At 50.9% G+C, this 19989-nt stretch overlaps 1 protein-coding gene across 1 annotated transcript in view; it reads right to left on the reverse strand.

Annotated features, from left to right (window-relative positions):
- The window catches only part of SLC6A11 (solute carrier family 6 member 11), a 119947-nt gene that overhangs the window by 82989 nt on the left and 16969 nt on the right, over window positions 1-19989 (reverse strand). The window contains exon 5 of the mRNA XM_065886239.1: window positions 13348-13480. Within this exon, the coding sequence (XP_065742311.1) occupies window positions 13348-13480 (133 nt within the window). The remainder of the gene's footprint in view (window positions 1-13347; window positions 13481-19989) is intronic.

The raw sequence follows: 19989 nt of genomic DNA on the forward strand, positions 1-19989 counted from the left end.
CCCCTCCTCCTGCACATAGCCATCCTTCAGCGTGAAGCTCACGTCCCACCTCTCCCAGGGGCACCTTCCAGACAGCTCTGGGCCACAGAAACTTCTTTATCCAAACTCTGTACCAGCACTGACCGAGCCATCATTTGACAGTTCATCTATACTACAAAATGCTGTTAATTATCTTCAAGTGAGCGAATCCAATCTTACTGCCCCACTAGACTGAAAACTCTTTTAAGCTGGAGAATGGGTTTATAGAAATTACAAGCCATAAAATAAAAACAATAGCAATTTGTATGTTTACTGTGTGATAAGCAGATAATTTAAAGGCATCACCTCACTTAAGCTTCACAGCAACCCAACGAGATGGGTGCTCTGACTGCCCCCAGTGAAGGCCAAGGAAACAGCTCAGAGGCAAAGAAAGGCCCACCCCCAGGGTCATGCTGGAGGCAGAGCTGTGATGCAAACCCCTGTCTGCCAGGCTCTGCTCTCTCCCACCCTCCCACCACCGGTGGGCCCGTGGTGAGCACTCGGGCCGGGGGGCGGCTGAAGGTTCACTTACTGAGGGCTCTGCATTCACCAGTGGGAAGAACAGTGGTTGGGGATCGGCATCCACCTGGGCGGACCTGGGTTCGAATCCTGCCTCTGCTAGCCACGTGACCCATGCCCATCACCTACGCCTCCGGGACTTCATTTATAAAGTGGGCGTGCTGACCCTCACCTGACCGTCTGCTGTAAAGTTAAATTAGGCAATGAACAGGGAGTGCCGAGCCCAATGTCAGGTATACAGTAGGTGCTCTGTAAAAGGCATTTCCTTAGCTTGGGGGAGGACCCGAGCTTTGAACCTGGGCAGCCTGTCCCCTTAGCTTCTGTGCCCCCTGCTCATCTCCCTGCACCCCCTCGACCTGCAGTCACCCTCCATTTGCTCATCATCCCCAGAGAGGGTCTCACACCTACAGCTGCACACAGGTCACACGCAACTGCCATCCACCCTGCCTCCTTTTCCACTTCTCTCCCCCGAGAAGGGTTTTCCCTCTGCTGTTTCTTTAGCCACAGGGAGGGTGGGGGTGGGGCGGGGGGGGGGCGGAGAGAGCTTGGTCGTGTGACTGCCAGGAAATGCTTTAGAACTTTCACCTCAAGCAGTCAAACAGGTCCTAGCATGTGACAGGCATCACACACTTGTTGGCTGATTGAATCAACATGTGATAGTTCCCAGCACCTACCACGTGGGCTACCCCGGGGACAGAGAAATGCACAAGGGCCCCCGACAAGCCATGGATGCTCTGTCAGCATATACAAAGAGGAAGAAAGAGGGAAGGAAAAAGAGAGGAGGGAGGAAAAAGGATGTAAGCTAGCTTTTTGGCCTTTGTACGTGGTTCCTTTTACCTGGAATCTCCTTTCTCCTCTGCCTTTGGGTAATTAATAACCATCCGTACCTCCCCAGCCAGCGTGGATCCCACTGCTTCCTGGGGCCGCATTTATCCCCAGCACAGTGATATTTTGTAACTGCCTGTTTACCCGTCTTCTAAAGTCTAGCCTCTAAAGTTGTTTAGAGTTGATATCTGTGGTCCTGGGCACAGGACATGTTTAATAAATATTTGCCCTACAGGGTAAGAAATCACTCTGGGCCCACAAGCCCAGCAGTCATGAGACAACGAGAGGCAAACTCAGGGCAGCTGGACGCTGCCGAGGCGAGAGCCATCAGGGGAGCGAAGAGAAGGCCGCGAAGGATGAGGGTGGGAGGGGCCCCTGAAGGCTTCCTGGAGGAGAAGAGACAGCAGGAGGGTGAGAAAGCAAGAGCTGGAAGGGGGCAAAGTGCCCCCGGTCACCCTGCTCATCTGTCAAGTGAACATGGAGAAGGGAGCGCTGGTGGAAAGTGGGGACAGGGAGGCGGGTCTGAGGGAACAGGTGTTTGGGGTGAAGGAGACTTACCTCTTTCATCCAATCCTAACATTTCCCAAACGCCAGGACTGGACTTGAGCTGGGCCTTCAACCATGAGCATCCGGGCATGAGGAGAGAGATGGTGAGGGGCCCAGCCCAGCTGGAAGCAGGGGGTGGGAAGGGAAAGTAGACAAAGACTCTTGGGGCAGATAAGACTGGTGATTCTGGTCGCCCTCCTAGCAAAATGATCTCCCATAGGGAAGGAAAGCCACATGAATCAAGCGCTCCCATTAGCACTTTCAGTGACTGGAAGAACTAAATATCTTGAGTCCAGTAAGTCATGGAAGAGTTTACGATGTCATGAAAGATTTATTCAATGGAATTTAAAAATCGTCTTTTGGCAAAATGGGGGCAGCGGGAAGGCTCTGTGATGAAAAAGGCAAAACATTCAATTCTATCATGTTATGATTAAATGAGGTACAAACTATGGTTATACGAAATGTGTATAAGGATTGGAGGGTAACAGGGAAGCGATTTGGGGGGGGGACCATTTTTCACTTTGAAATAGCTATTGTTACAATATTCTTTGGGCAATTTTTAAGACTCAGAGTAGGTGCTATAGATGCTGGGAAGCTATGGTGGAGTTCTGAGGGAATCGGTGCATAATGAAAGCCATGGTTAAGAAAGCAGAGTCTGGCAGTGGTCAACACGCAGCCTGGGTCTGGGTGGCCTGCTGTGCCAACATCCAGGGGTGAGGTGGGGGGCACGTGGATGAAGGTGCTGGGAAGGCTCTGCTAGGTGGCTAGGCTACAGTCCCAGTTATTCAAGCAAACACTAATCTGGGGGTTGCTGTGAAGGTGTTTTATAGATGTGATTAAAGTCCATAATCAGTTGACTTTAAGTAAGGGAGATTGTTCTAGACGATCTGGGTAGGCTGATTCAATCGGTTCAAAGGCCTTAGAGCAGAACCAAGGTTTCCCTAATGGAGAACGCCCACCTGTGGGCATCGTTTCCTGCAGAGAGCTGCAGCCCACCCTCTGGACGCCAGACTTGCCCAGGCAGCCCTCACCACCACCAATTCCTCAACGGAATCTCTGACTACGTATCTCCTGGCTCTGCTGCTCTGGTTGAATGCTGACCGACAAAGATGGCCACAGGGGTGGGGAGCAGAGGGGATCTGCAGACACCCTGGTGGGAGACAAGCGCAGTCGAGTGACGGACGCCTCCACAACACGCCAGTCCCCTGCTTAGCCCCCGGCCTGCATTCTGCACAGGCTCACGCCATCCCTCACCGCTCCCCTACGTGCCTCTTTGGGCCTTTGCCTGTCACTGTTCCCACCGCATCTGTCAGAGCCAGCCCACCCGTCACCTGCCCGGAGCCTCCTGGACATGCTGACCCCTCCCAGCCCACCCCCGGCATGCTCTGGCTGCCAGGCCCCCAGGACTCAAAAGTTCTCTCCCTAGTGACACCAGCGCAGCCCCCCCACCTGTCACTGCACCTGTCACGCTACCCTTGAAAGAAGGGGAAACGGAGGCCCAGGGAAATGGAGCCAGAGAGGGTGGTGGTGGCTGCGCTAACTCACACCGCTGGCGGGTTGCGGGGCAGGACTCTTGACACCAAACGTCGGCTCATTCCATCCTTCGTCACTAGCTCTGTCTTCAGCTTCTCTGCCCAATTCTGGAGGGCAGGGCACACAGCTAGCAATTCTTTTAAACTCCCCCTTGCAGTGCTCAGCCTGGTGCTAACATTCAGGAGGCACAACGTAAATACTTCTGCCCGTTTCTGGTTCAGCCCATGACACCTCGCTTGGTCTCACGTGGAGTGCAAAGCCGACTTGACTCCTTGACGCTGCCATGCGGGAGTGCCATGCGGGAGGGCGGCTCGTTTCCCAGGGAGATGGCCGCACGTGGATGGGCTGCGGGCAGGGCCGGGCTCCCCGGGGCGCTCCAGAAGGGTTAACAGCGCCCACTCCCCTTGGGCCCCCCTCTGTGCACCGAGGGCTTTCTCAGGAGGTGGCCAGCCCCGCGGGACCCCTCCCACCCAGAAACCACTCAGACTTTGGGGGGCCTTTGTGCTTTAATAAAGACGGTATTACTGAGTCGCAAAGCTTCCCTCCTTTCCAACCCTCCTCTCTGCCAGGGTTCCCGCTAAAGGTGAAGCGCTGTCATTCAAGGCCAAAGAAAGGGCTGAATCAAGACGCTAAACTCTTTTGACTTAATGTTACAATCTACGGCTCTCCCCAGACCAGTTGTGTGAGAAGTGCTCCCAACATCGCACAAAGGCCCCTCAGCAGTGGCTTGGGGTGTCCTTGGGCTCTGGGGGCGGAGGGCAGGGGATCTCCCTGCGGGGCTCTCTGCATGCATCTCATGAACGCTCTAGTTTCCTCTCTGAATGCAGACAGCAGCCGGGCGCTGGAAGAGCCCCACCACCAACGCCGTCCCCGCTTGCTTCGGGCTGCAACAAAGGCCACTTGAGGGCCGAGAGACAGCACTGCCCAGTTCCTTTCCTGGGCCTGTTCTCTCCCCTTTCACACATCTTTCCCTTTTATTCCCCCCTGCCCCCTTTACTCCTGCTTTATGCCTCATTGAATCCATCAGCCACTTTACAGGGCGCTCCTGAAGAAGAAATTTTCTGTGGGGGGCTCCTGATGGTCTCCCTGCTGGCAGCTCCAAACCCCCTTGGTGGTAGTGGGAGGGAGGGAGAAAAAGGCACACACTCGAGGGAGGAGCCACTGATGGCCCCTCCAGGCTGCATCTCCGTCTGGCAGGTCTGGGATAAGCTGGAGGCAGCAGGCACCCTCACCTGCCAAGAGGCCCCACCCTGCTCCTCCCCGCTCCCGAAGGGGTGTGATTCCTCACGACCTTAGGGCAAGCAGCTTAAGCCCTGTGAGCCTCTGTCTTCTCATCTGTAAAATGGGGCTAGCAATCGTACCTTTCTCATAGGGTTGTTTAATGGCTCAGTGGGCTAATGTAGCCTTAGAACAGGGCCTGGATCAAAGTGCCACTGAAACATCTGCTTTACCATTACCATCATGCCGAGGACGCGGGCTGTTTAAGAGCCCTTGCACAAATGTAACAGAAACAGGCTGTGGTTATCAGTGGGAAGACAGGTGAAGGGGAGTAAGAGGGACAAACTACCAGGTATAAAATAAATAAGTTACAAGGATGATGTAAGTACAGCACAGGGAATATAGCCAATATTTCCCAATAACTTTATATGGAGTATAATCTATAAAAACACTGAATCGCTATGTTGTACACCTGAAACTAATATTGTAAGTCAACTACACTTTAATAAAAGAAAGAGTCCTTGTACTACCTCCAACTCCTCTACTTGTTTGTGAATGAAGGAAGGAAAAGAAAAAAAAAATCAATTCAAGGCTATTTGCAGCTGTTTCTGTGCGAGTGTGTCTCTGTGTGTGTGTTTTCTTCTTTCCTGCCTTGGTGTCCTGGAGCTCTGAAAAGAATAAAAACAGTGGCCTAAAGCAGCGAGAAGGCAGAATTCTGCTTAAAACCCCAGCTAATCCTGCAGCTTCCTTTAAAGTGGCACCAGGAGGAGGCAGGGAAGAGGCCAGAACTGTTTTTGTAGCACCCTCCCCTCCCAACCACTGCTCCTGGAGACCAGGAAACGAGGGGGAAAAATCCATAAATCATCCTCTGAGAGGAGGACAGAAGAAGGAACCGCCAGGGGGACAGAGCAAAGAACAGCAGCCAGCTGGGCAGGGAGTGCGGGCGGCATGAGGGGGCACCTGACTAGCTGGTGGGCAGGGAGGGCTGCCTGCAGAGGGCAGAGCATCTAGGCAAGAGCTGGGCAAGCCGCCCCATTCAAAACTCAAAAGAGAGAGAAAGGTCTTAGACTCCTGTGCAGCATCAGGTCCCACAGAAGAAGGATGCCGCACCAAAAGGTGTCTCTGATCGGACACTTCTCTCCACCCCGTTGCACCTTCACCCTGGTCACCCGCTACTAGAGCTCCCCAGCCTCTCTGCTCCCACCCATCCATTGTCCACGAGTAGCCAGAGCCAGCTTTTCAGGATGCAAGTCGGATCGTGCTACCCCTGCTTAAAAATTTTCAGCGGCTCTCCACGGCCCTTAGAATAAAATCCCCGACCCTTCACCATGGCTGTTAGTCTGTTCCCTGCCCCATCACGTGCTAACATCGACTCCATCTGGCCTCCACCTTTACTTTGCCTCTCAAATTCACCGAGTCCTTCCCACTTGAGAATTTCATCTGTGCTGCTCACCAGGCCAATCCCTTCCCATCCTTCCCATCACAGATGAGGGCCTCTCTCAGGGAGGCTTTCCTGGCCCCCCCCACCCCGAGAGTGTCTCCTGCCCTAATTCTTCCCCCTCAAGGCCCCTGTCCTCCACCCACAGCGTTTCTATAGCTGTTTGTTCTCCATCTCCCCCACCAATAGTCAGCTTCACAGTCTGACTCGCTCACCACTGAAAAGAGCCCCCAGCCTGGTACCTGGCACACAGTAGGTGAGCGATAAACATTTAATGAATGAACAGAAGAATCAATGAGTAACATCCATAGCTAGTGAGCATTCGGATACAAGAACCAGAACATTTAGGAGCTGGAAGGGCTGGGGTGAGATTTTAAGATTCCTTCAGAAAAGCTCTCCATTGCAAACAACCACTGTAGCTTTGCAGCATCTGAAGTGGTCCACGTTTGGGGTGACAGCAATTTAGGTGTTAGTTTCTTGTTACATGTCAAATAGTTTGCATTAATTAGTTTAACAGAGGCGAGATCCATGAACTTTTTCTGTGAAGGGCCAGATAGTGAATATTTTAGCCTTTGTGGGTCACACAAACTCTGTTGCAACTACTCAGCCCTGCCATTGTAGTAGCACAAAAGCAGCTGAAGGCAACGCAGAAACAGATGGATGTGGCTGCGTTCCAATAAAACTTTATTTACAAAAGCAGGCCATAGGTGAAATCTGGCCAAAGGCCAATGCTGACCGATCCCCGGGTCGGACTAAGGTCTAGCAAAGCCACAAGAGAATGACACGTAGTAAGGACTGGTTTTTTCAGTCTTCAAAGAATATGCATAGCAGGTACTAGGCTATCACCATTCCCTAAGGTTGCTTCCATGCTGTAGGATGACAACATAGAATAAAGACAGGAGCACCTTGAATTTATTTGAAATTATTGTTTCATAGAACATAAAGGATTTCAGTTGTGTCATTCTGCATGTCAGCAATGTGTTTGTACAAATGGGAAGTTCTAAGAGCAATTTTCACTCTGGAGGTCCTGGGGAGCTACTGTTGAATGTCTAGGTGGGTGGCTGAGTGGATGGATGGACAATAAAAATGGACAAGACAGGATGCTTTCTAGGGTGATTACAAAGTAGACTTGGTCAACAACTGGAGAGGTTAGGTGAGGAGTTGTCAAAACAAGTTAGTGGCTTGAGGCCTATGAGACCAGAGGGAGGACCTGGTGGTGGCGATGGGCAAGATGGATTTGGTGGGCAAATAATAAAAAAAACAAGGAAAGAGCAAAGCCAGTCTTTTCAACAAATGGACATCCACATGCAAAAATGAATCGAGACACACACCTTACACCCTTCACAAAAATTAACTCAAAACGGGTCATAGATCTAAATGCACAACTATTAAACTCCTAGAAGATAACATAAGGGAAAACCTAGATGAGTTTGGGTATGGCAAAGACTTTTAGATAAGATACAACACCAAAAGCACAATCTATGAAAGAGCTAGTTGATAGGCTGGACTTCATTAAATTAAAAACGTCTGTTCTGCAAAAGACAATGCCAAAAAAATGTGAAAACAAGCCACAGACCAGGAGAAAATATTTTCAAAAGACCCATCTGATAAAGGACTGTTATCCAAAATACACAAAGAGCTCTTACAACTCAACAATAAGAAAACAAACAACCGATTTCAAAATGGGTCAAAGACCTTAACAGACACCTCACCAAAGAGATATACAGACAGTAAATAAGCATATGAAAAGATGCCCCACATCACCTGTCATCAGGGAAATGCAAATTAAAACAATAAAGAGATACCACTACATATCTATTAGGATGGCCCAAATCCAAAACACCAACGATGCCAAATGCTGGCAAGGATGCAGATAACGGGCGTTCTCTCATACTGCTGTTGGGAATGCAAGATGGTACAGCCAATTTGGAAGGCAGTTCAGTGGTTTCATACAAAACTAAGCATGCTCTTACCATAAGAACCAGCAGTCATGCTCCTTCGTATTAATACAAAGGAGTTGAAAACATATGCCCATACAAACGCTTGCACGCGAATGTTCACAGCAGCTTTACTCCTAATTGTCAAACTTGGAAGTACCCAAGATGTCCGTCCATAGGTGAATGGATCAACAAACTGTGGTACGTTCAGACAATGGAACATTACTCAGTGTTAAAAAGAAATGAGCTATAAAGCCATGAAAAGACATGGAGGAAACTTAAATGCACATTACTAAGTGAAAGAAGTCAACCTAAAAAAGCTACATACAGTATAATTCCAATGATATGGCATCTGGAAAAGTCTAAACTATGGAGACAGCAAAAGACTGGGTTTTTTTTGTGTGTGTGTGTGGTTGCCAGGGATGGGGAAGGGGGGAGATGAACAGAGGATTTTTAGGGCAATGGGACTATTCTATATGATACTATAATGGTGGATCCATGTCATTACACATTTGTCCAAACCCACAGAATGTACAACACCAAAAGTGAACCCTAATGTAAATCATGGACTTTGGGAGATTATGATGTGTTTAAGTAGGTTCATCGGTTGTGATAAATGTACCACTCTGGCAGGGGATATTGATAATGGGGGAGGTTATACAGTGTTGGGGGCAGAGAGTGCATGAGAAATCCCTGTACTTTCTGCTTCATTTTGCCGTGAACCTAAACCTGCTCTAAAAAATAAAATCTTTAAAAACAAAAAACAAGGACACAAGAAAATCACAAAGATGTCTCCATGTCTTAGCCACTTGATTTCAATTATCAATTGAAAATGATTATCATCCAGAAGATGACCAGTTATAAACAGCCTGGAAGTTTCCTCCTGAAGAAAGCAAGTGTTTCAGAATCCTATATTTTCTCAGGACTTGATATACAATTGAGAAACGTTCTTATTTATTTTGTTAATCCAGACTTGTGAGAATTTCCAATATTGTCCAGAGAGAGAAGAAAAATAACCTTGTAGAACTAAAACCAGGGCAAGAAAATAAATGGCTTACTAAGCCCCTGCCACGCGCTCAGAAATCGGATCCATGTGTTCTCTTTGAACCTGGACATGAACCCACAGCTGGAGGTATGAGAACAGATGAGTACCAGGCCTAGGGAAGGCAGACAGATCTGGATTTGGATCCCAACTCTGCTCTTTCCAAGCAGGGTGGTCTTAGGCAAATCTTGTGGCCTCTCTGGGCCTCCACTTCCTTATTTATATAATAGGGTTTGGACTTAAACCCTCCCAGCTCGGACAAGCTATATTCTAACATTCCAGAGCCAGTTCTCCGCCATTAGAAGCCCCATGTTCATAGGACCTGACTGTCTATAACTGTTCCCCAGTGTGTCCCAGCACCTCACAGGGAGCCCCTGCCCGGGCAGGATTCATCCGTTCCTCAAATGTTCACTAAGCAACAGCCATGTGCCACTTGCTATGTGCCAAAGCTGGAACCTAGCTACTCTCTCTCCAGCCAGAGCAGCTTCTTCTGGGAGTGCGTGTTGCTTGCCCTGACTCTGGGAGATGCTGCATGCGGGCCTCTGTGATGTCAGAAGGATGAAAAGCACTGAGGAAGGCGCAGGAGGAGATGGAGTGAAGGTCACATACAGCGATTGTCCTTGGTGGGAGCAATGACGCCAACACAGCGTCGGGGCCCACACACCGCCCCTCGGGCCGCTAGAGAGCACTGCTATACCTTCACCTATCGCCTTGCCACGGCTTCATCTGTGATCTACTTATTTGTGACGTGATCCGAAATCCCTACTTACAGAGCCACCTGCCAAGAGGCTGAGCCTGCAGCGTCTGCATGAACTCCTGAGCGGGGGATGGGCTCTCGATTGCGTTAAGGCTGGGGTTATAGTTTTTGCCTTGGAGACAGGATGCGGCCAGGAACTTTTTCCAAGTTAATGAAATTGCAGAAATTTCTGGTGAAGCCCAGGTATGGAGAGCACGCTGGAACTTGGGATGCAGAGGAAGAGCCAACTCAGGCGTGGCCTGGACAACAGCAGGAATATGGAGTTCTTGCTGCTTCCTTCAACTGACTCCTGAGAGCGGCCCTGGCCAGGGTCCCGCAGGCAGGCGGCAGGGGCAACCTCTGCCCACTCAGGAAGACTCAGATGACCCTGTGTTTATTTTTAACTGTTTTTGTACAAAATCGAAAAGCCTTTGGACACTGGGCTCATGTTCAAGGTGAGATGAATGATAAACAGTAACAAAAGCATCAGACCCTCTCCTGAGGAGCCCACATGCTGATCCGTGCTCCCCCGGTCTCCCCAAACTGTCAGATGTGACCTACAGAACCTTGTCATTTATAAACAGCCAGGGAGCTGGGCCACCAGACCAGGTCCCAACCTGACACTTACTCACTGTGAGACCGTGGACAAGTCCCTTCTGCTCTCTGAGCCTCAGTTTCCTCATGCATAAAATACGGGTGCAGATGGACCAGATAATCTCTAAGGAACCTCACAGGTCCAGCAAACCACATCTCATCCTGGACACTTACCGTGGTCTTGGGCATGAAACATGGGGAAGAGCCCATGAAACCCAGTCTTGAGGAAAATACTTAATTGTTTATACGACTTCAGCATTTCCCTTAATAGCACCATTTAGATCCAGCTGCAACCAACAATCATGGAGCACCTACTATGTTCTAGGCATTCTCATTAACGGCCTCTTCATAACCAATCCGTAAGGAAATTGCCATTGTCCTCAGGTCACAGATAACAGGAATGATGGTACACTCACCCAGAGGCATGGGCTACGTGGTCACCGAGGCTTGGGGTTAATCCCAGCCCTCCCCTCCCTACCTGAGTGTCCTTGAGCAAGTTATGTAACCCCCCGAAGCCTCAGTTTCCTCATCTGTAAAATGGAGATAATGCTAGCCCCTGCGTCTCATGGGGTTGTTTCAAGGTCTGAATGGAAGGGGCATCTGAAGTACTCAATAACCGTCACCTTGCCTTCCCTAAATCTTTTCTGAAATCTCTCGGAACATAGCTCACCGGCTCTTCCTTGATACCTGGTCCCTGCCTTAGGATTCTCTGACACACAGGCTCGATGTCCCAGCCAATGGCAAGTGGCCCCATTGGGGACTGAGCTTCCTCCTGAGGGCTGAGTGGAATGAAATTCTGCCGTGGCCCTGGTCCAGGACCAAGAGCTCAAAGCCACACATGCATGTGGACAGCCCATGTGCGCGCCCGCACCAAAACCTCATCACTGTAGCCCTCACTGGCCCAGCGTGGACTCGCGGAAAGGCGGTCATCACAGTAGGAGCAGTAAGAGCACCACCCATGATACCTCCTCCCTTTTTTCTATGGTTCACAAGGCACGTTCACATATGTCACCTGGGTAGGGTAGAGGCTGTGCTTTATTTATCTTTACATACCCACTGAATAATGCTAGGTATTAAGCAGATACTCAGAAACTACTTCTTGAATGAATAGGTTTTATAATAAGATGTTTTTAAATCACCGTCTACTCAGCACATATGATCAGTTCCCCATTCTGCTAAGTGCTGAAATGTGCAGTCTTGCATTTCACTCCTATAACCATCTCTGAGACGAGGTCACTCATCAATCCCTGTTTTGCAGAAGAGGAAACAGGCTCAGAGAAGTTAAATGATGCACCCAAGGTCTCAGCCAGTGAGAGAGAGAGACCTGAGATGTGGACCATGGTTCCAGACCCTGGTTCTCACCCCCTCCAGTCTTTCTCCTCTTCTTTAGCCAGAAGAGGCAGCAAGGGGGGCATGGGGGCAGGATGCATGTAGTCGGTAATACAATGAAGTTTATGTTTGGAAAAACAAAAAAAATCCTGTTGTCTTTAAGATACAAACCAGAGAAAGCAACGATCAGCAAAATCACCTCGGCTGAGAGGACATGAGAGTCTCTGTTCTACTCTCCGGTCCCTGAGGCACAGTTATGACGACTTTCTACTCCGTCCTTGGCCTCCTTATAGCCCACAGCACGGGGCTTGTTGGTATCTCTTCTGTGTTCTCCTAAGCCCCTCCTGCAGGTCTGCCCGCCTCCCACATTCTAGCAGTTTCCTCTTCATCTCACCTACCACTGTGGGAGCCAAGGGGACCATCTCTTGCAAAAGGTCCCGGAGTTATTAAGTTCCTATTTCCTTGGACGTTTTGTCTTCACCCACTGCCCCAGCCAATAACTTAGGATAAAGTTTATGAGCAACTGCCTACCAGAAGCAGGCAGGTGGGGAGTGACATGGTCAGGGTGACACAGGCATTTAAAAAAAGTCTGATTTTCCTCTTTTCCACAAATGAGGAAACTAACGGCACTGACGCTCAGCCACAGGACCAGGGGTGATGGAAATGGCGGGGACTGGTCAACCTAGTATCCCTAGAAGCAGGTGGCTGTGGCTCAACTCAGCCCAATGCTACCGGGTAGGTAATCAACCCCAGCACGGCCCAATCTTCCAACTTTCCGAGGGACGACAGAGTCCTATATCTTTTTTCATATATTTCACATGAAACTTCCTGACTTCTGAATGTTGGCAACTAATTCTCCCCCACCTCCTTTCTTTTTAATATGATACATAAGTGGGCTGGACTTGGCCATGAGCTACACATTTATAACCTCTAGTGAGACTTGTGGTACAGATGGCTGTACTCCTCAGACGGCCCTTTGCTGCCCTCACTTCTAAGCCTCCCTGGCGGTTGGTAAGCCTGTGCCTTAGGCTCAGGCCAGTGGCCTGTGAGTGGAAGAGCCGCAGTAACTTCCAGGCCAGGGCAGTGCAGAGCTGGCTGTCTCCCCCCATTTCTCCTCCCCTGTGAGGCACTGGCCCTGGAGCCCACCTGCTGCAGCCGGCACAGCAAGGCTACAAGATGGAGGCTGGTGAGAACTCGGGATCTGTAGCGGAGGCACCCAGCACCACCTGCCCTAGCACACGCCTGGAGTGCAGGTCTTCATTACAAAAACCCCATGGTAGTAGTTTAGCATTTCCTGGTTTCCAAAGCACCTTAACTCTACTTTCCTTATATGACTCTCAACCCAGTTAGAAAACAGGACCAGGCTTTATTATTTCACAGGTGAGCAAACTGAGGCTCAGAAGGTAGAACCGAATACCCCGAGGTGTGTGGCAAACAGGCAGTGGACTGGGATTCCAGCTCTGGACTCCTTGTCTAGCACTCCTCCTAGCCTCCAACTTAGGAGCTGGCCTTTGCAACGTGAGCCCCCTGGCATTCTCTGGGTCACCTGTGGCTTGTCCAAGGACGACTCGCCCCTCCCCTGCCCGCGGCTAGCTAAAGATCCACCTCTTACTTTTCCTGTGGACTTGGTCCCCTTCCAGATGCAGAAGTAACAGATGGTCCAGGCTGCCAGCAGACACAAGGCCAGCTCCCAGCGAAGGTTCCCAACATGCTCGATCCCATCTGAGATGGCCAGGACCCGGCGCCTGCAGGAGGGAGGGCAGAGAGTCACGGGGGTTGGAGATAGCCCACACTGACCCCACCATAAGCAAAGCTAGTGCTGCAGAGGGGCAAGGACAGCCCACTCACTCACTCATTCGCCCACCATTCACCAAGGGTCTTCTCTGAGCCAAACTCAGGGCCGGGTGTGGGAGCCTCAGAAAGGAGAAAGACTCAGCCACAGCCTTCATGGATTTGCTCCATGGGGGATAGGATGCGGGTTAGCAGATGGTTTATGGAAACAGTATGGTAAGAGCTGCAATGGGAAGAAGCACAGGGACTTTGGGAAGACCGAGAAGTACCTAGCCCACCTCAGGGGTGCTGGAAGACGGCAGGACGGTCCATAAACATCCCAGGTCCCTCCCTCAGGGGAGATTACACAACCCTGCTGAACTCAACGGTGGCCAGAGGACTTGCTTTGGCCAGCGGCACACACTTCCCTTCAGACGGAGGCGTTCAGAGGCAGGCGGTGTGGTCCGCCATGTTCTCTTTGCCCTAGTGTGGCTCTCATAACAGAAGCATGTGTTCAAGGTGGACCTCTAGAAGTCCAAGTTCCTAAGTGAGTACCTGAGCCCTCCTGCCACCCCACATGAGCGGGGTGGCTATTTTTAAATGCAAGAAGCAAGAAGCAAACTCTGCTGAAAGACAAATGCTGGATGATATCACTCAATGTGGAATCTAAAAAATACAACCAACTAGTGAATAAAACAAAAAAGAAGCCGGCTTCCAGATACAGAGAACAAACTAGTGGCTACCAGTGGGGAGAGGGAAGGGGGGAGGGGCAAGACAGGGGTAGGGTTTTTTTTTTTTTAAGGGGTTATTATGGGATTATATAAAGTCATGGGTGTGAAAATTTTGAAAACTGTAAAGTACTGTAGAACTTAAATAACCTTTCATTCAAAAAACAAAAAGCCACAAAAACAAAAAGAAACCCAACTCTGTTGCTTCAAGCTACTAAGTAAGATCTTTGTTACTACAGCATAATCCAAACTCTCCTGACTGCCGCAGGTATCAGAGAAAGCTTTCTGGAAGAAATGATATTTGAGCCAGATTTTGAAGGATGATAGAGTTTAGCCAGGAGAAGGAGCGGGTAAAGATTGTTTTAGGCCCAGGGACTAGCAAAAGCAAAGGCCAGAAAACAGAGCATGGGATACTTGGGGAACGAGGAAGCCCAGAGACCAGAAGTGAAAAGCAGGACAGAGAAACAGAGGAGGCATCCTCGGGAGCCTTGAATAGTGTGCCAAGGGGCAGGGGTGTCCCAGAGGGCCCAGGCCACAGGAGAGGGGGATCCTGGCTGCACTGAGCCAACGTGATCAGCCACGGCCCTCCCTCAGACCCCACCAATCCTTCAGGGCTGACACAGGCCTGGCTCCTACAACCCAGCCTGGGGTTTGTGTTTCTCTAAAGTCAGACTCGCCACGCTCCATATTGTGCAGAACCATGGCACCAACACAAACCCCCTCCACACTCGCTCCACGAACCCCATGCCGGCTGCCAAGCCACCCCCACCGGACCACGCCAGTCGCCTGGGCGCTCTGGGAACGTCCTTTGAGAAAGCAGCTCCCATCCCACCAAGCATGAAAGCCTCCCTCAGTGTCTGTCTCCCTGGGAATCCACTTGGGGCCTGATTTTGCATTAATTACTCAATGACACCAATTAGCGCTGGTCTGCAGGCTCCCTCCAGCCCCAGCCCCTGTCGGAGAAATCAGGCAGGCCCCCAAATAAAATTGGGCTGTGTGCAGCCGGGGATTTACTCGAAAGGAAGCCAGCTCTCACACCTATAGGCAGAAGGGGGAACATCTACTAAATATACATTTATTGAGCATGTACTAGGTACCAGGCACTATATTAATACTGAGGATAAAAAGGCACGCATGGTATGGGGCTTGCCCTGTACTAGGATAAGTTGGACGAAAAGAAGTCCAAGTTATCTGAGAAAGAAAGGAGACAGCTGCTTAGCTATAATGGTTGCTTTATTTGCTTCTTAGATCCTAGCAGTCTTTGGCTTTAATTCGTTTTAAAACGACAGGCTGTATTAAATGAAACCTTTAAGAGGATCTATCATTAAAACAGAGCAGCAGGACCCAGAGCATGGTCCTTGTGGGGTGCTTGCCAAAAATACAAAAATTCCTGTGGACCCACTGAGTCTGAATCCTTACAAAATGGTTCCCGGGAAGCTACCTTTTCCTGTGTTTCCCGGAGGACAGCTCACGCACAGCAAGGCTTGAGCAACACTGCAGAAGGAGAATTTCCTGGTGTTGGAGGAATGATGTACAGACAGACTCCAAGGGTTTTGTTTTGTTTGTTTGTTTCTGAGAGGACGTGGACAGGGAGTTAGGGCTCCTCTGAGAGGGTACTGAAAGGATGTACTTTCTCCCCAGAGAAATACCCTGATGTGCCCGTTCACTCCCCAAATTCTGCAGGAACTTCAGGGCGCTCACAAACGCCCCTGTCTCCAGACTTAAAGCCTCGTAGCCGAGGACGCATAAGTACCACCTTACAAACTGCCCCCCCCCCCCCCGAAGCTTCCCAAACACCCATCAGGTGGCGAATGGGAAAGGACAACCCAGAGCAGGAAAGAAAGCGGCTATGGCAGACGGAAATGCCCAGGGTACTCTCTGTGCCTGTCACTGCAGCCTCGAAATCTCCATTAAAGAAACACCGAGACAGGTCTAGCAGGGCTGCATGCACACCCATGCCCTCTTGCTGGTGAGGTTGTTTCCTGAACAGAGAATCTGAAAACTGGAAACAGCACAGGGACAGAGGGAGAAAGAAGGGAGCAGACCCGCCAGGAGAGAGCTGGTGCAGGCCCCCCTCTTCCACAGTTTGGATGCTGCAAACTTTTGAGTCATGCAGCTGGCTTCAGCACCCTCTCGCTTAATTGAACAATCTAATTCCCCAAATGGGAAGCAGATTACTAAAAGCTATGCAGGATGAATTGCTCTTTTGTTCCACCAGACCTTATTTGAAAACATCCTCAAACTATTTTCTTTAGGTTTAACCAGCACTGACTCTAACTAGCAAGGGACATTGAGTTTCTAAAGAAAGGAGGCTCGGGGACCAGGTTCTCAGCCTGCAGGACTGCGGGGTTGTTTTCAAATCTACAAGGGCAGCCTTTGACAGCATGGGAGCTGGGACACTCAACTCTGGAGACTTGGAGAAATCACAGCTCTTCCTGGGAAAAAACTTTCTTAATGACCCTCCCCCGTGAAGCGCTGGGACAGAAGAAAGGTCTGAATAAGGAAGAGTTTGCTGCCAACACCCTGGCAAAAAAGGACCCAGGAACAGACCTCCCGACACCGCTCAGGGGGCGGGACATGTTGAAGACTGGAGGGGGCCCTTCGGAGGGATTCATTTACCCAAGTAATACTGTGCACCTACTATGAGCCAGGCATGAAAGCAGGTTCTTCATGAAGCATTTTTTTCAGGCCATAAGACTATTTCTGGAGATTTCCACCCAGCACTTGGAGGTGTAATGCCTCTGCTTCTCCAGCCCTGGGCACACACAGAGATGGCTGGGCTCAAAAGCCAGCTCTGCTCCTGACAAGCTATGTGACCTTGGGGAAGGGACGTCACCTCCTTTCCATAGGTTTTCAAGCAGGAACTCATCTCACCTTCCCAACAATCCTCGAGGTAGACGTAACTGTTATCATCATTTCAAAGATGGGGAAACCGAGGTGCCAGGCGGTTAGGTAACTTGCCGAAAGTCATGCCGAGAGCAAGTGACGGGCGGGATCTGAACCCAGGGATCCTGGCTCCAGGGCCCAGACTTTCAGCTGCAGTGCTAGCTCCTAGATTCCCCCATGACACTAAAAACACCCCTTCCTTCCTTCTTTACAAATTAAAGCCATGGTGAATGCACCCCCCCTAAAGCTACCTCACGTGACTTCGTGCGCTGGGCTTTAGTAGTACACGGCACACATCTTTCACGCATTTATTAATTTATTCAAATGATACTTATTAAGGTGTTTTCAGTGTGTCAGGTACTGTGCTACACTTGGGGTCCTTCAAGAGCTCATGGTCCACGGGGGAAGACGGACACGGGAACAGAGCAGAGTGTGGAGAGGGCAAGGACAGCAGGGGACCCTCAGTGCAGATCTGGCCAGTATCCGGACGTGGGAGTGGGGCTGTGGAGGCCCTGGAGGGTTAACAAAGAAGAGGGAGGCATTTGGGGCAGAAAGTCCACCAAAGGCAAAAGCCAGGTGGCTGGAACAAGGGCTCAATGTGCAGTGGGAAGCAGGGTAAGAAGTGGGGGCAAAGGATGAGGCTGGAGTGATGAGCAAGAGCTGGACTCTGAGCCTTGCTGAGGAGCTGGGGCTTCATCCTGAGGGTGATGGAAGCCGAGAAGAATCTTAAAAAAGAGGAAGACTCCATCAGGTGCATGTTTCTGAAAGCTCTCTTTGGCTGCACTGGAAAGACTGGATGGTAAGGGTGGAATGGAGCAAGGTGCCCAGTGTGGAGACTTTTGCCTTAATTTGGACAATAAAGAGGGAGGGGCTGGACTAAGGTAGGAAAATGGCCCTGGAGGGGAACAGATGGGCTGGGGAGCAGCAGGGGTGCAAGGTGGCTGCCTGGGGGTGGCAGGTAGCAGGGAAGTTGGAGGTCCAGACGGATGCCAGGTTTGTACCTTCATGGATGGGGGTCATTAGCTGAGCAGGAATGAATTGTCAATTGGTGTAGAGGAGGAGGAGGTGGAGGGTCAATCTTTTTTTGTTTTGTTTTTTGCGGTACGCGGGCCTCTCATTGTTGTGGCCTCTCCCGTTGAGGAGCACAGGCTCCAGACGTGCAGGCTCAGCGGCCATGGCTCACGGGCCCAGCCACTCCGTGGCATGTGGGATCCTCCCGGACCGGGGCACGAACCCGCATCCCCTGCATCGGCAGGCGGACTCTCAACCACTGCACCACCAGGGAAGCCCCGGAGAGTCAATCTTTTAGATAAGGTGATTTTGAGATGCTTGTGGAACACCCAGTCGGCTGCAAGGCCCAGAGGCAGCTGGGTGTCTGGGTACAAAGCTCACAACAGAGATGCAGGCAGGAGATTCAGACCTGAGCCCTTGGCCATCAAGTGTCCTGGGAGAGCATGAGGCCTCCTGGGGAGAGCTGGAGAAACGGGAGGGAGAGGGCTGGCCACAGAACCCCCAGAACCCCATCATTTACAGGGCAGGTGGAGGCTGAGAGGAGCCCTTTGAGAAGACAGAGAAGGGTTAGGCATCCCTGAAGAAGGTGGCATCCCCAGAGGCAGAGGGAGAGGGCGTTCCAGGAGGGCAAGCAACCCATCTGCCAAGTGCCTCCAAGCAGCCTGGTGAGAGGGAGAGCGTTGCGGGATTCGGGGCCAGAGTGGCAGGTGAAGCAAGGAGAGCTGCCCAGCCCTGGCGGGGCAGACTTCAGACAGCAGCACGCAGGGAGCAGAGGGGAGGTGAGACCTGTTGAGGCGGCTCTTTGGGGAAGTTGCTCTGATGAGAATGCAAACTAGTAGTTCTCGGCCACAGGGCATCAGAGCTGTCTTACTTACACCTGTTTTATTTTCAGGTTGGCATGACTGGGATACTTAATGGGAAAGAGCCAGGAGGGAGGGGAAGCTTCAAATGCAGAAGGGAATGGGGGGTGAGGGAGGAAAGAAGCAGGTAGAACTCTCTGAGACCGGCAGCAGGGAAAGAATCCATGCGTGGAGACGTCATTTCTACAGGAAGAAGAGGGAAAGAATTGGGAATCCAAGAGGTGAGTTGAAAAGCAAACTATCCTCATTAAGAGACTCTCAGAGTAAGGAACAAGAAGGAGCTGGTAGCAGAGGGGACCGTGGTAGGTGCCACCCAAGAGCCCTCACATCTCACTGCATTCAGTCCTCACACCAACATAACTACCATGAGGGCATTCTTATACCCATTCTACAGGTGGGGAGACTGAGGCCCAGAATGGGGAAGCAACTGGCCCAGGTTGGGACCTGAAACCAGGTTCTTCTGATGGCCTCACAACCTTCTGTCTCGGCAGAAGCTGACCCCAGAGAGAGGAAGCCTCCCACTCAAGGCTTCTGCTATGTCCTCCGCAGTCTGAGGGAAGTGGCTGGAATCCGATCCTGCAACACCCTCACTGTCCTCTCTGTGTCTCACACACACAGAGGGGCTGAGTCCAGAGGGAAGGAAACAGCCTCATACCTGGCGCTTTCCTTCCACACGCTAGCTTCCAGAGCCGAGAGTCGTTTGACCAGAGAAAGCAGAGATGGAGTAGACCCTTCTCTCCCACCACCGCAGAGGGCCTGGGAGGGGCGCTGTGGGAACGGGTCCCAAGCCGACCGGGGAGGCCTCATCTCAGTGTCCAGCATGGAGCCGGCAAACGCATCACCTTTCTTTAACCTACCATGGAGGGTAGCACTGCCAGGGATGCAGAGGCCGCCCTAAAAGCTGGCACTGAGGGACTGCGCTATAAATAGCCTTGCTCAGTCCTCCTTTCTGGTCTCCCAAAGCAACAAACAAAGACAGCCCATCACCCAAACAAATGC

The sequence above is a fragment of the Phocoena phocoena genome, chromosome 10, assembly GCF_963924675.1.
Source record: "Phocoena phocoena chromosome 10, mPhoPho1.1, whole genome shotgun sequence".
Classification (NCBI taxonomy): Eukaryota; Metazoa; Chordata; class Mammalia; order Artiodactyla; family Phocoenidae; genus Phocoena; species Phocoena phocoena.